Source organism: Ictalurus furcatus, chromosome 19 (genome assembly GCF_023375685.1).
Source record: "Ictalurus furcatus strain D&B chromosome 19, Billie_1.0, whole genome shotgun sequence".
Classification (NCBI taxonomy): Eukaryota; Metazoa; Chordata; class Actinopteri; order Siluriformes; family Ictaluridae; genus Ictalurus; species Ictalurus furcatus.
In genome coordinates, this window is record NC_071273.1 from 11,895,111 (window position 1) to 11,909,430 (window position 14,320).

Consider the following 14,320-nt stretch of genomic DNA (forward strand, 5'->3'; position numbering starts at 1 on the left):
TCAAATGTCTTCATGGTGGTGCTCCTACATACCTTTGTAATATGATTACTAAAGCTACTCCTGCTAGATCACTTAGGTCATCCATGTAAGCAACCTGCTGGTTGTACACAAAACGCAGCTGAAAAGCGACGAGTCGGCCTTTAGTCACTACGGACCTAAACTGTGGAGCTCTCTCTCTCTCTCTCTCTCTCTGAGAACCTACGTGCCTTTCATTCAATTAACACTTTTAAAAAGTATCTCATAGCAGCGCTTTTGTTCACTGGGGCCTTTCCTCATACCAGTTCATTTTCCATACTTGCTTTTATTTATATTCTTTTATTCATTCTATTTGATTTGATTAGCCTTTTATTTCTTTTATTTTTTTTAATTTGATTCTTACTACTGATTTTTTTCCCCCTGTATCTACTGTATGTCTTCTATAAACATTGTTTTAAAAAGGGCTATATAAATAAAGCTTTACTTACTTACTTACTAGACTGTAACCACATCTGTGTTTGTGTGTGTGTGTGTGTGTGTGTGTGTGTGTGTGTGTGTTGGACAGGCTGGATCGGGAGCTCTCAGCATGGCTGCCATGCAGGACCTGAGAAGCGACTCTGAACGCCTCAATGAGGTTAAAGGTCATCTAGAGATTGCCTTACTGGAGAAGCACTTCCTGCGTGAGTACTGATGAAGAGATGTGGCTTCCTGTGTTAGTGTGTGTGTGTGTGTGTGTTATAGCCACTAGTTCAGCATCACTAGTTCAGCATGAGGCTTAGGTTTAGGTTCAGGTTTACACTTTGGGTTCTTTTTTAGTTAGAGTATAAATTACAGATCACATGATTTCTCTGTCTTTTTAATTGATTCATTATTGACTTCATTGACTTAATGTAATTGATTCATGGAGTGATTCATTGATCCTTTATTGGTGAGGAACTTGGGAACTTGGGCCATTTGAGGGAATCTTATACATGTAGACGTATCCTTTATAAGGAATAAGAACCCAACAGAGTGTGATGTTATAGGAACATAATCAATAACAAGGTGGTGGGATTCAACCCAGTGTAAAGTGGAGATACTGGTACCACCCCAAATTCCACTATTTTCCAATAACAGCACATCCCAGTGTGTTGTATTCATCTTATACCACAGCTATTTGCCAACACTAACGGTTTTGTATTAATCAAAGAACGGCACATTGTACGTTTATAGTTACATTTAATGTTGTGGAATGTTCGTAAAGCTAATTAGTTACCGTAATCCGTCCAACAATGCTATGCATCCTTACAGAACAGTCCCTCCAGGATTTTTTGATCGCAGAAATTAACGCAAAATCAAACAAACTCAACAATACGCGTCATGTGACGCCATCACAACGCGCAATCAGCCAAAGCCCTCTTCGATTCACATGCGTCAAACATGAGTACAGCTAAACGGTCTCATTTATCAGCAGACATCACTGTGAAAGACCGCGCACAACAATTTCGTGTATTCCGCAAAAAGCACCAAAAATTTCGCAAGCTGCACCGCAAAATGTGAAAAAAGACGCAGCAGAATCGAGCATTTTTGGCCGCAACAATCACACTCAAAAAATAAAACCTCCGCAAAATCCTGTACGTATTGACAGAAGATTTCACAGTATTAAAATTGACACTTTTTTTGTAAATCCATACAAGTCCATGTATAAGTTGTTACTATAGAAACGGTAACATACTAGAACAAGTGAGTTAATCTGAACTTGTAGCCAGAGCTACTATCTGTGCTGGGGCGTTATAGAAAACATTTTGTGCTGGAGAATAAAAGATGAAATGCTGTAAGATAATATCTTCATGCTGCTAAAGCAACTATACATTTATTTGGATGTATGTAGTGAGTTATAATTGTGTATGTATGTGACGTGTATGTATTAGACGATGTCTGGACTGGCGGTAACAGTTCATGGACTCTGTATACTGTTAGATATAGTAAAGTAGGACATTTTTCAGTTTTCAGGGAGCTGTGAGAGATAGAACAGTGTGGCAGGAGGGGGACTCTGTGTCTGTCTATATCCTTGAACATTGGCATTTTGTTTGGTGTGTACAACACTGTACTCATGGCTCTCTCTCTCTCTCTCTCTCTCTCTCTCTCTCTCTCTCGTACACTTTCCTCTCAGTAACTTTAATGTCTTTGTGATGATGAAGCTATATTAACTTGTGTGTATGTGTGTGTGTGTGTGTGTGTGTTTACCTTTAAGTCTCCTTTGACCCCTCTTATCCCAGTATTAACAGCACAATAATAGCACTGACCCATTTAACGCTGCAATACAGCTGACCAGAGGTTACTTGCGTTCAGGAGATACGTGTACGGGTTTATCTTGGGATTCCCAATTCCATGCAGACACATGCTGACTCCAGCTTTCTCCCCTTCCAGTATACAGTATAATAATGAGAAGTTTGGAAAGATTGAGACAGTCAGAAAATATAATACACAGGATTCATTGGCTAGATTCAGCTTCTCCATAAAGCAGCATATAGTTCGCAATTCTCTGTCAAATGCAGGATATTTCCGTATTTGTTATTTATTTGCCCCTGGGTCCCTGGTTCAGTCCTTGACTTGGTTTAATGTGTCTTTAAAAAGCTTTCAAACCCTTTACTGTAATATTATCTACACTATACAAATAACTGTTTCAGATAGAGATGGCACAATGTCACATTGATTATCAGCTGATAATTTTCTTTCGAAACTACTAAACTTTAAAATGTTTTTTTTTTCTTCTTTTTAATAAAGCACTTCACAGTTGAAGTAATAAGTTTTTTTTCTCAGCCCGTTTTGCATCATTACGTTGTAGTTAAGATTAGCTCTACATTAGTTTGTGATTAGTACATGCCTTAACTCATCATTAGGTCATATTTAAGTAAGTATTAATTCAGCTATTAGTGCATGATTATTTACGTACTGTTATTATAAAGTCTCATATGTAAACATTTCCCCCCCCAAAAAGATTTTCCAAATCCAATTTAGATTTTTTTTTTGCCATTTGTTACAGGACCTGAGTCCCAAAGTGTGTTTTCTCTGATATCCGATCTAGTATTTTTTGGTGGATTTGGTACACAACACCAATAGTGGGTATTGGATCTGAGCAATTTTTAGTCGAAGATCTTATTTGCTGTTAGAAGTGCATGTTTAACTCGCTGCTATTGCTTTCTCTGATATATGTGCTTAAAGACTTGGTTTCACAATAAACTGTTAATCAGATTAGCAAGCAAAAGACATTATTGTCAGCAATAATTTGATTTTCTATGTTCGGAAGGTATAAAAGGAGTAAAATCCAACAGTCTTGATTCTGTCAGTGCCAGCCGTCCATTGCCAAAGCCCCACCCCCATGTCAATAAACATGTCATACGTTGACATGGTTTCTACTCTCACTTTTCATTATCAGATAATGAATGTAACGTTTGGATCGTTTGAACAGCATACACTGTCAGACTACATCTGGAGTTGGGTAGGGGGGAAAAAAATCGAAACATTTGATGTACTCACTAGCAGGTCTAGCATGAAACTCAATCAGGAGGCAAGGCATGAAATTCCGTCCCTCTAATATGCTTCTCAATTTTCTGTATCAGTAACATCATTTCCAACTGGCCCTTAAATGTGCACGCTAGAGCTGACTGACTGTGAGTCATGAAAAGTCGTGTAACATAAGCCAGGTTTGAGGTGCGCAGCTTTTCACTGTTACCATAGCAAGAGACTTTATACCGATATAACTTATGAAACAAATCTATTTTTGCATCTCTTATCTCTCTCGAAGCGCTGCATCAACATGCTCGACGAAGAAGTTCACGTTGCAGGATCTCTCGGACGCATTCTGCTTCCTCAGCTCCCCGACATGCCTGAGAGTTCAGATCGTATGAGTCATGTTGCAGTCAGTTTATCAGAGGTGTGTCTGTGGGTGTCTGTGTAAACACCGGCAAAGGAAAGTCAAATAGAAGTCAAAGGCGTGTCCTTCTCATGTTTAACCTACCTGTCTAGTGCTTTCATGCTATCTGAGCAGGACTAATTGGCTACGCTGTACTTTTAGTGATGCGCAGCAAAGTGCGGTTTGTGTGCCAGGATGCCCCATGGACACTTAGCCAGGAATGTGACATCACTGAGACTGTGTGTGTGTGTGTGTGTGTGTGTGTGTGTGTGTCAGTAAGAAGTTAGTAATGTGATTAGTATACCCAAGGCCAGAGCCTCCTCTTCTTACACATACACCCCATACACACACACACACACGCGTGCTGATGTAACCATCTTCCAGCTGTCTTAGTAGCAGATAGGATATTTATGATCTGGATTAGAGGCTATCCTTACAATCTTTAACCGTGTTAGTGGCTCAGAAATCAGGATATTTACCATGATATCAGTTTGTCACATGTCATTTCTTACTACTTGGTTATGCCTCCCAGTGCCAGTTCTGTCAGGTAATGATTCCAGCATTGTGTTTAGACACATCTCACATGCACTGTCATAAAAGCCCACTTTGAGAACCACTGGTATAACGTACCATAGTAAAGCATAGTAAACTATAGTGAATTTATTTAAGGGGATTACTGAGTTAAAGGGACATCACACTGTATATTTTGCTGAATAGAACAATGTCACCCTCAATCTTCATCATTATAAAACATAGCTCAAACAGTTTGGTCTTTCCATAACAGCACAGATTTTAAGATCAGAACAAAGTTGGTGTCTCTCTTTCTCTCTCTCTCTCTCTCTCTCTCTCTCTCTCTCTCTCTCTCTCTCATTAGGCAGTTATAATTTGAGTGCTAATATTTCTAAAGAGAATAAACCGCTCCTGGATTAACATTATATTCACGTGCACTAATTACAAACAACTTGGCATGTGTAGAAAGTGCTCTTCGGGGGATAATCATATATAATTAAGTGAATCAGGGAAGTGAAAGAATGATCACACAGTCACACATCCATGTACTGAACCTTTTTACCTTTCTGACAAACTTACCTTTTGTACATTGATTTGAAACCAGTAATATGGCGAGAAGAGGTTTTCTATTGGAATAAGCTGGTAGTGGGGTTTTTTTCTTTTCTTTTCTTTTCTTATTTTCTAGCTAAATCTTATGCTTGAGTGGGAGATCAGATCTATATTTGACTGTGTGGGTTGTGATATCTCAGCAGTTAAGCTTCTGGTACAGTGATGAGGTCTGTTCGGGTGATTGGAAGGTTGTGAGTTTAAATCCCACCTGTCAGAAAGTCTCTACCTCTCGAATACTTGGGTTTTATCCTTTGTCAATTCTAACTGGCTTCAGATAAAACATCTGCCAAATGAATAAAAGAAATGTCCTACACTAATAGCCTGACTTGATAATGATGACTAGCCATTGTCCACCCTGCTGGCTTGTGACTGCTATGTTCTACACAACATTTCCTCTGGAATATCCTGTGCATTATGTGCCTGGCAAACTGTAAGGGACTATTTCTTTATTTGCAGCACCCCCGCTTTCTTCTTCTCTGTTCTTTCAAGCAGGTTACCATGCAACAGTAGCACTCTGTAGGCAGGAGGGCGGCCACAGGAGCTCTGCTTTATATGCCTCATTGTTGGGTTGAAACGCTGGCGCAGTCTCATAGAGCTACGACTGTGTGTGTTTGTAAGGGATGAGGTGGGCACTGCTGTGAGAGCTGGCATGTCACGTCATCACAGTTCCAGCAGAATGACAGCGCACCCGCTATGTCCCTGAAGACTCACAATGTAGAGAAGCTCGCTAATGATTACTGAAAATCATCACACAAATGTGATCTAGCAGTACTTTCTAATTTAATATGGAACAATGTGTCCTGCTTTATTGATGACATCCTCCTAATAACATTGCTAATAACATTGCTAAGACAATATACTGTACTAATTGATGTATTATAGTTATTGTGTAACAGGGGTGACTGGCATAAATAGGCAACTTCAATATACAGTTGCATCAATCAAAATGATTCAACCAGCATTGCAAATCAGGTTTATTGTCAAAATGTACAGACTTTCAGCTGTTTGCAATGAACAAATCAAACAAAAACAATTTAAATAGTTTAACACAAGGACTGCTTCAAGTGGTTTCCCCGAATTCAACTGAAAATACAACTTATAATGATTTGTCCAGTTTCAAAATGATTCAGCCCCCTGAATAGAATCCCTCACAACAGCACAAATATGCAAAACAGGTGTTGTCTCAAACACACCCGATGCAACTAATCAAGTGCTTCATTAGTTGCACCAGGTGTGCTTGAACTGGAACACATGAAGTACCTGAACTGGTTAGGGGTAGAAAGTACGTGAAATACCTGTTCAGGGCAGAAAAAGGAAGCTATTAAAGGCTGCAACCAGATTTTTGAGAAGGCAGTTTGGGAAAAACCCTCGAGTGACTGCAAAAGACCTGCAGCAAGACCTGGTGCAACAGGTACTGAGGTTTCAGTGAGCACAGTAAGGCGCGTACTAAACACAGAAGGTTTCCATGCCAGAACTCCAAGACGTACACCACTACTGACCCAAAAGCACAAGAAAATTCGCTCAAAATCATATAAATGAGTCACAGAAGTTTTAGGATTCTGTTCTGTGGAGCAATGAAACAAAACTGGAACTTTTCAGCACGATGGATCAGCGGTACGTCTGGAGGAAGAAGAATGAAGAAAGAACACTCTATTCACAGTCAAGCATGGTGGTGGCTCAGTGATGCTCTGGGGCTGCTTTGTATCCTCTGGCACTGGAAACCTGCAGCATGTGGAAGGCATGATGGATTCAGTGAAGTATCAGGAAATCCTAGGAGAAAACCTCATGCCTTCTGTGAGGAAGCTGAAGCTTGGGTGTCGTTGGACCTTCCAACAGGACAATGATCCCAAGCATACCTCAAATTCCACCAAGGCTTGGTTGCAGAAGAAGTCCTGGAAGATTCTACAGGGCCATCACAGTCACCTGACTGGAACCCCATAGAAAATCTCTGGTGGGATTTGAAGAAGGCGGATGCAGCACGCAAACCCAAGAAAATTACTGAACTGGAGGCCGTTGCTCATGAGGAATGGGATAAGATTCCTCAGGAACGCTGCCAGAAGCTATGCATCTCGTTTGCAGCAGGTCATAACAGCAAAAGGGTGCTCTACTAAGTACCCAAAGATGCTTGGAATGAAGGGGTTGAATAATTTTGACACTGGAGAAGTCATTATAAGTTGCATTTTCAGCATGCGTTGTGTTGAACTATTTAAATTACTTTTGTTTGATTTGTTCATTGCAAACAGCTGAAAATCTGTAAATTTTGACAATAAACGTGATTCGCAATGGGGGTTGAATACTTTTGATTGCAACTGTAATACACACTCTATGGCCAAAAGTATATGGACACCATATGACGAGCCCTATGTTTTTCTTCCCCAAACTGTTGCCACAAGCATGGAAGCACACAGTTGTATAAGATGTCTTTGTAGAATGCTGTAGAATTAAGATTTCCCTTCACTTGAAATAAGAGGCCCAAAAATGTTCCAACACGACAGTGCCCCTGGACACAAAGTGAACTCCATGAAGACATGGTCTGCCAAGGCCAGTCTGGAAGAATTTGAGTGTCCTGCACAGACCCCTGACCTCATCCCCGCTGAACACCTTTGGGATGAATGCACCCCAGACCCCCTCACCTAACATCAGTGTCTGACCTCACTAATGCTCTTGTGGAAGAATGAACACACATCCCTACAGCCATACTCCAGAATCTAGTGGAAACCCTTCCCTGAAGAGTGGAGGTTACTATAACAGCAATGGGAGACTAAATCTGGAATGGGATGCTCAAAAAGCACATGTGGGTGTGATGGTCAGGTGTCCACATACTTTTGACCATATAGTGTATCCTAGATTGTGCCCTGCGAAGGGTTGGCACCCTGTCCAGGGTGTCCCCTGTCTTGTGCCCTGAACCTATCCCAGGGGACTCTGGGCAGAAGGCAGGAGACACCCTGGACAGAGTGCCAACCCATCACAGGGCACAATCACACACACACACTCATGAACTACGGACAATTTAGAGATGTCAGTCAGCCTATAACACATGTCTTTGGACTTAGGGAGGAAACCAGAATACCCGGAGGAAATCCCTGAAGCACGGGGAGAACATGCAAGCTCCGTGCACACAGGGTGGAGGTGGGAATTGAGTCCCCAAGCCCGGTGGTGCGTGGCAAACGTGCTAACCACTAAGCCGCCTCACGTCATTCATGTTATGCCATCGGTGAGAACTCGTGAATTGCTCAACCCTAATAGTTTATTTGTCAAACTAGTGATAGATTAGATAGATTCAATTTCAGTCTTCTTATGTATATCCAGCAGTCACTGCTGTGTAATATTTATGATTCATTAATTAATTGTCTGAAAATATTCACAAGGAAACACAAAATGTGTAGGTGTAGGCAAATCCAGGCTTTTGGCGGTGTTACATTTGATATAAATGATTGAAACAGTCATGTATTGTACTTGTGCAAATGCAGCACTTTAGGATTTGCTCACTACTGTGTGTATGAAGTCTTGACTGCTCAAAGCCGAAACTAATTTGAAACAGGAAGTGGTTTTGGTACAGGATGTGTACTAGACGTTGTACAGGTCTAGTACCTCTCCCTTATAGTGTAACCATAACCTATTTTGTATCTCGAATCATTTTTGTGGTCTGAAATGCTACCAGTTATTTGCTGACGAAAACAAAGAAACATAGTTGATTACAAATGAACTACTTATTCTCTAAGTTAATATACAAAAATAATGTCACATACTCGAGTGTGTGGTTCATGCTGTGTGTTTTAAAGAGCAGTAAATCATGCTGTGAGCTGTGTTAAAATTACTACCCAAACCAGGTAAGATTTAAAGACGTGACTGAGTAAACGCTTTTTGTTTTTTTAGAGCACTAGATCTCACAATCGTCATCAAATTAAGATGAATGACTCCAAAAAAGTCTTTGATTGCCTGTGAGTCAGATCTGTTGCAAGTGCAATCTAAACCATTTTCATCTGTTTGCTGTGCTTTAATGATCTTGTCAGGCCTTCACAGCTGCTAATGTGTCAGGAAGTCTTCACAGCTCAATATTTCTGCTGTGTTGGTGAAATTTGTTCCGTTTAACCTTTTGCCGGTTTTGCTGCATTGCTCATGCTGCAAACGCTGTCTGAGGACAAAAGGACAGCGTTCCCATTATAATGATGGTGTGTAGCAGCTTCCTAAAACTCGGTCCTTGCAAATGCCGAAAGGAAACGATTCCGAATGGATCTTGATCATTTATTTTCAGCCACTAACTAACAAAGATGAGACCATGCTTCATCTGCTTAGTTAATGGTGATCCAACAGACTATTGTATGTTTCGAGCCATGGCTGCCGATGGTGTCATTTTGAAAGCTTAGCTTAATGTTATGGAAAAGACCGTGCAGAATTTGCACAAAGTGCTCGCAGTCTTCTCTTAATAGAGCCTTTGTTCGAGCCCAAATCTCACTGGGATTTTACTAGCAGAGGCAGCCTGTATGATTAGGAGTGCCTCAGGTCTCTATGTCAGGTCCTTGACCTTATCAAAGTGTAAAAGTAGAAAAACTCTTATATGGGGAGAATTTTGCCCCTGTGGATAGACGATAGATCCAACACTGAGTTTGGGTTATAGCTTATTAAGGATCAAGATGGACGCCATAGACCTTAGATTAGGAGCGCCTTAGCATCTCAACTGACAAGATCAAGATTCACAAGAGCAACCTCAGCCTTACATAAACCTTACCACAAGCTGAAGCAGTGTAATAGAGCCTTGGAGTTGTTTTTATGTGTGGTTTTTGGTGAAGTATGGGCTACTCATTTCTTTCTGTGCTGTTGTAGGAATTAAATTACTTCAGTATTTGTGTTGGGTATTTCTGAGTGGATGTATTTGAGCTGAATAAGCTGGTTCAGCTGTTAGAGGATATGTATAAGAATATGGGAAATATATGTATATGTCAGAAAAGGGAAGTGGAATAAAGAGTGACCTAGAGTAATCCTTAAAACGCTTATTTTTGGGAGCACATGCAAAACAGATGAAGAAGAAGAAGGAGCCTTTATTAGTCACATATACATTATAGCACAGTGAAATTATTTTTTTTGCATATCCCAGCTTGTTTGGAAGATGGGGTCAGAGCGCAGGGTCAGCCATGATACAGCACCCCTGGAGCAGAGAGGATTAAGGCCCTTGTCAAGGGCTCAACAGTGGCAGTTTGGCAGTGCTGGGGCTTGAACCCCTGACTTTATGTTCAGTAAACCAGAACCTTAATCAGAGCGCTCTTTGTGTTTTATTTTATATAGATAAGATATAACATACATTTAACTTTGTGCTAGAAATTGATATGTAAATGTATTATTTTATAATTTCTCTCAATTTATTTTTAAAAACATGATGTAATGGCATCACATTTTGTTTTCAGTAGGGTCGTGTATGTTTATGGTTCTCCAACAGCATGAACTTCCTTTTTCAGGCACATGATATACGTACATGACCACTGCATTACACACGTTGTGAGTGTGATAGGCACATGACTTGAGCATGCCAGCATGCCTCAGATGTAATGCTAATTGACCAGACTGACATAATCAATACTAATTACATGGAGAGAGACAGGGAGAAAGAGAGCTGCCTGATTCAGTGTATCCCTCAGGCTGTGTCCCCTTTAACTCACTATCCCTTTCCCTCCCATTCCACTCTGGTCTTAATAGGTTTACATGCTGTCTATGGCATGGTTAGATTAGATACGGCTAAGCTTCTTAAGATTTAGAGGCTGGCACTAGGTGTGCACACTTAGACACCCACACCTACAAAGTTTTACATCATATTTGTATACATTTCCACAATGTTGAAGGGGTCTTTTAATACAATGATATTTCTGTCTGAAATTTTTCTTCTGTTCTTTGTTTCTCCTTCTTGCTTCCTAACACCACTTATTATAGTAGTAGTAATGATAATAATACTAGTAATAATAATAATAAGAGGAAGAAGATGAAGAAGAAGAAACTTATGCTGCGTCCAAATTCACCTACTTATACTATGCACTAAAAGTATATACTCTTTATGTGAAGAAAACGTACATACTTTTGAGTTTGTAGCAAAACAGTATGCAAGTACCTGGACATACCAACACGGTATGTAACAGAAGAGAATGTTGTTTAAACACACTCCTTGTGGCATTTTAGCTTTTCTTTATTATTCCTTATGTAATTTATACTATTATCATTATATATATATATATATGGGTGGCTGTGGCTCAGGTGGTAGAGCGGGTTGTCCACTAATGGTAGGGTTGGCAGTTCGATTCCCAGCCAACGTGACTCCACATGCCGAAGTGTCCTTGGGCAAGACACTGAACCCCAAGTTGCTCCCGATGGCAAGTTAGCGCCTTGCATGGCAGCTCTGCTACCATTGGTGTGTGAGTGAATGGGTAAATGAGAACCAGTGTAAAGAGCTTTGTAGCTTTGTAGAACTGCTAAAGGTTAAAAAAGCGCTATATAAGTGCAGACCATTTTCCATTGCCTTGATTTATTTTACCACATTTCATTTATACCTTCAAAAACTGACCACAAATAGCAGACCATATGGGTACCTTTGGGATTCTCATTTCAACATGCTACGATTTGGGACATATTAATTCTTATCTCGGGTACTATTTAGGAAGGATAGTAGGCAAATTGGGACACAGCATTAGTGTTACTACTAGGAAAACCAGAAACCTGTCAAAATGTGCTCTCTTTAAAGCATTCAGCCCCTTTAGCTGATTAGAAATATTACCTATGCTTTTATAAATATATATTTATCATTTACATTCATATACTATACACAGAGTTTTGTTTTGCTATCTTTAAAAACTACCCTTGTTGTGTCAGAACAGATTTATGAGCGCGGCGAGCTGTTCCTTCAGAGAAGTTAATTACGCAAGCTGGACAGTTTCTTTTGTTTAGTTTAATGCAACACTATAAATAGTCAAACATTCAGAAGCTAAGTAAGAATAGTTAATCCTTATGGAAATAATTGTTGTTAATTGTGGACCAGTAGTCACATACAGTAAGCAGGATGGCACACAATATGAGCCAGAGCACTGATATCTGCTTACTGTCTGACCCTGAGGGATTGTCATCAGTGCAGCTAACACAAGTGCCAAAATAGCTAGCTAGCTATCTTAAAGTAAGTAACAAATAAAATTTTAAACATTTTAAATATAATAATTTTGCAGTGAGAGTAGCTCTAAGGTTATGTTTTAACTCCTATCTCGCTTCAAAACCATTATATTTAAAAATATTATTGTATTTATTACTAAATTAAAGCTAGCTAGCTAGATATTTAGCTATTTGCATTGTTTAGGTTCTTCAATGACAGTTCTTTAGTGCCAAATAATGTGAACCAGTGGATCGATATCTGCATACTATCTGGCGCTGAGGGATTATCATCAAGACTGTCAGCAAGATAGGTGCTAAACATCACCTACAGTGCTTGCTAGCTCAATACCATGATCTAGATGGGTTCATCATCTAAGGATGAGATCAGGGGAATAGCTCAGCAGGGGCCACTTAAGGGGCCAATAACAGGGAGAAGTGGTAGATAATTAAATCTAGTCCGCCGCTGAATGCTAATAATGTAGGTAGCAATAAAGTTGGTCAGTGGTAAGTAAGTTGATTATTTCTCAGTAACAACAATTCCTCTAATACCACAGCAATTGGCCAATTTTGTAAATATTGAAGAATGACACATCATACTTTGTATCTATTTATAGTTATTTATATGTTGTGAAATGCCCATGGAAAAAGTTAGCTCCCATTATCACTTACTTTTTTCTGTCTTAAAGCTAATTTAAAAAAGAAACAGCTTGTCAAGTCCCTGTGTAAGGTGTTACTGCAGAAATGATGATAATGTATTAGAACGAGTACATTAATATAAAGATGTGATTTGACTTGCAGCCAGAACTACTGTCTGATCCATGCTGTTATAGAAAATTAAACACCTTCTGATCAATCAGATTTGAAAATTGAACTTGTGTACACTAATCAGCAATAACATTAAAAGCATTGACCGGTGACATGAATAGCATTGATTAGCTCGTTACAGTGGCATCTTTCAAGGGGTGGGATATATTAGGCAGCAAGTGAACAGTCGTTTCTCGAAGTTGATGTGTTGGAAGCAAGAAAAATGGGCAAGTGTAAAAGGATCTGACTTTGACAAGGGGCAAATTGTGGGGAGTTCCCGGTATGCAGTGGTTAGTACCTACCAAAAGTGGTCCAAAGAAGGACAACCGGTGAACCGGCGACAAGGTCATGGGCACCCAATGCTCACTGATACATGTGGAGATCGAAGGCTAGCCCATCTGGTCTGATCCCACAGAAGGTAATGTTGGCTATGATAGAAAGGTGTCATAATACAGTGCATTGCAGCTTGCTGTGTATACTGTAGGGCTGCGTAGCCTCAGACCGGTCAGAGTGCCCATGCTGACCCCTGGCCTCTGCAGAAAGCATCTACAATGGGCATGTGAGCATCAGAACTGGACCATGGCGCAATGGAAGAAGGTGGCCTGGTCTGATGAATCTCCTTTTTTTTTTTACGTCATGTGGACAACCGGGTGCGTGTGTTGTATTGTTGCCGACCAAGTACACCCCTTCATGTCCACGGTATTCCCTAATAGCAGTGACGTCTTTCAGCAGGATAATGCTCCCTGACACACTGCAAAAAATGTTCAGAAGTAGTGTGAGAAACATGATAAAGAGTTCAAGTTGTTGACTTGGCCTCCAAATTCAACAACAATCTAATCGAGTATCTGTGGGACGTGCTGGACAAACAGTCCTGATCCATGGAGGCCCCACTTCGCAACTTAAGGGACATAAAGGATCTGCTACAAAGAGTCATAGCTGTTTTGATGGCACAAGGAGGACCTTGTCCTGTATTTCTAATAAGAAAGGAACCAGGCACACTGCCCCTGTACATTTAGCCCTGTTAGTATGAAAAAGGAACTGGAGGGCAAAAGAGATACAGCTATAAAGAATGACTTCACAGGATAGAAATGACAACGGGGGGCGGCGAATGGGAGAGAGAAAGAGAAAGAACTCTGCTGAATCTTTTATGAGGTCTAACAGGTGGTGATGAGGTGTGTGTGTGTGTGTGTGTGTGTGTGTGTGTGTGTGTGCCGTATTAATCTTCTGCTCCATCATGCTAAACAGTCTAATTAGAAGATGGATGTGAAATGAGGCCTGTGGGAAATGTATGGGCTCCACTCACAAAATGAAATGACATATTAACAGTATTTTCTGGACAAAAAGTAGTAGTTCTTTGTATATGTTGTGAGAGGGTTTGTACTTTGTGCGTATCCATGCACAGTG

At 40.3% G+C, this 14,320-nt stretch overlaps 1 protein-coding gene across 1 annotated transcript in view; it reads left to right on the forward strand.

Moving 5' to 3' along the window:
- Nucleotides 1–14,320, forward strand: part of gramd4a (GRAM domain containing 4a) — a 61,146-nt gene that overhangs the window by 16,642 nt on the left and 30,184 nt on the right. Inside the window, exon 3 of the mRNA XM_053649996.1 lies at nucleotides 542–656. Within this exon, the coding sequence (XP_053505971.1) occupies nucleotides 542–656 (115 nt within the window). The remainder of the gene's footprint in view (nucleotides 1–541; nucleotides 657–14,320) is intronic.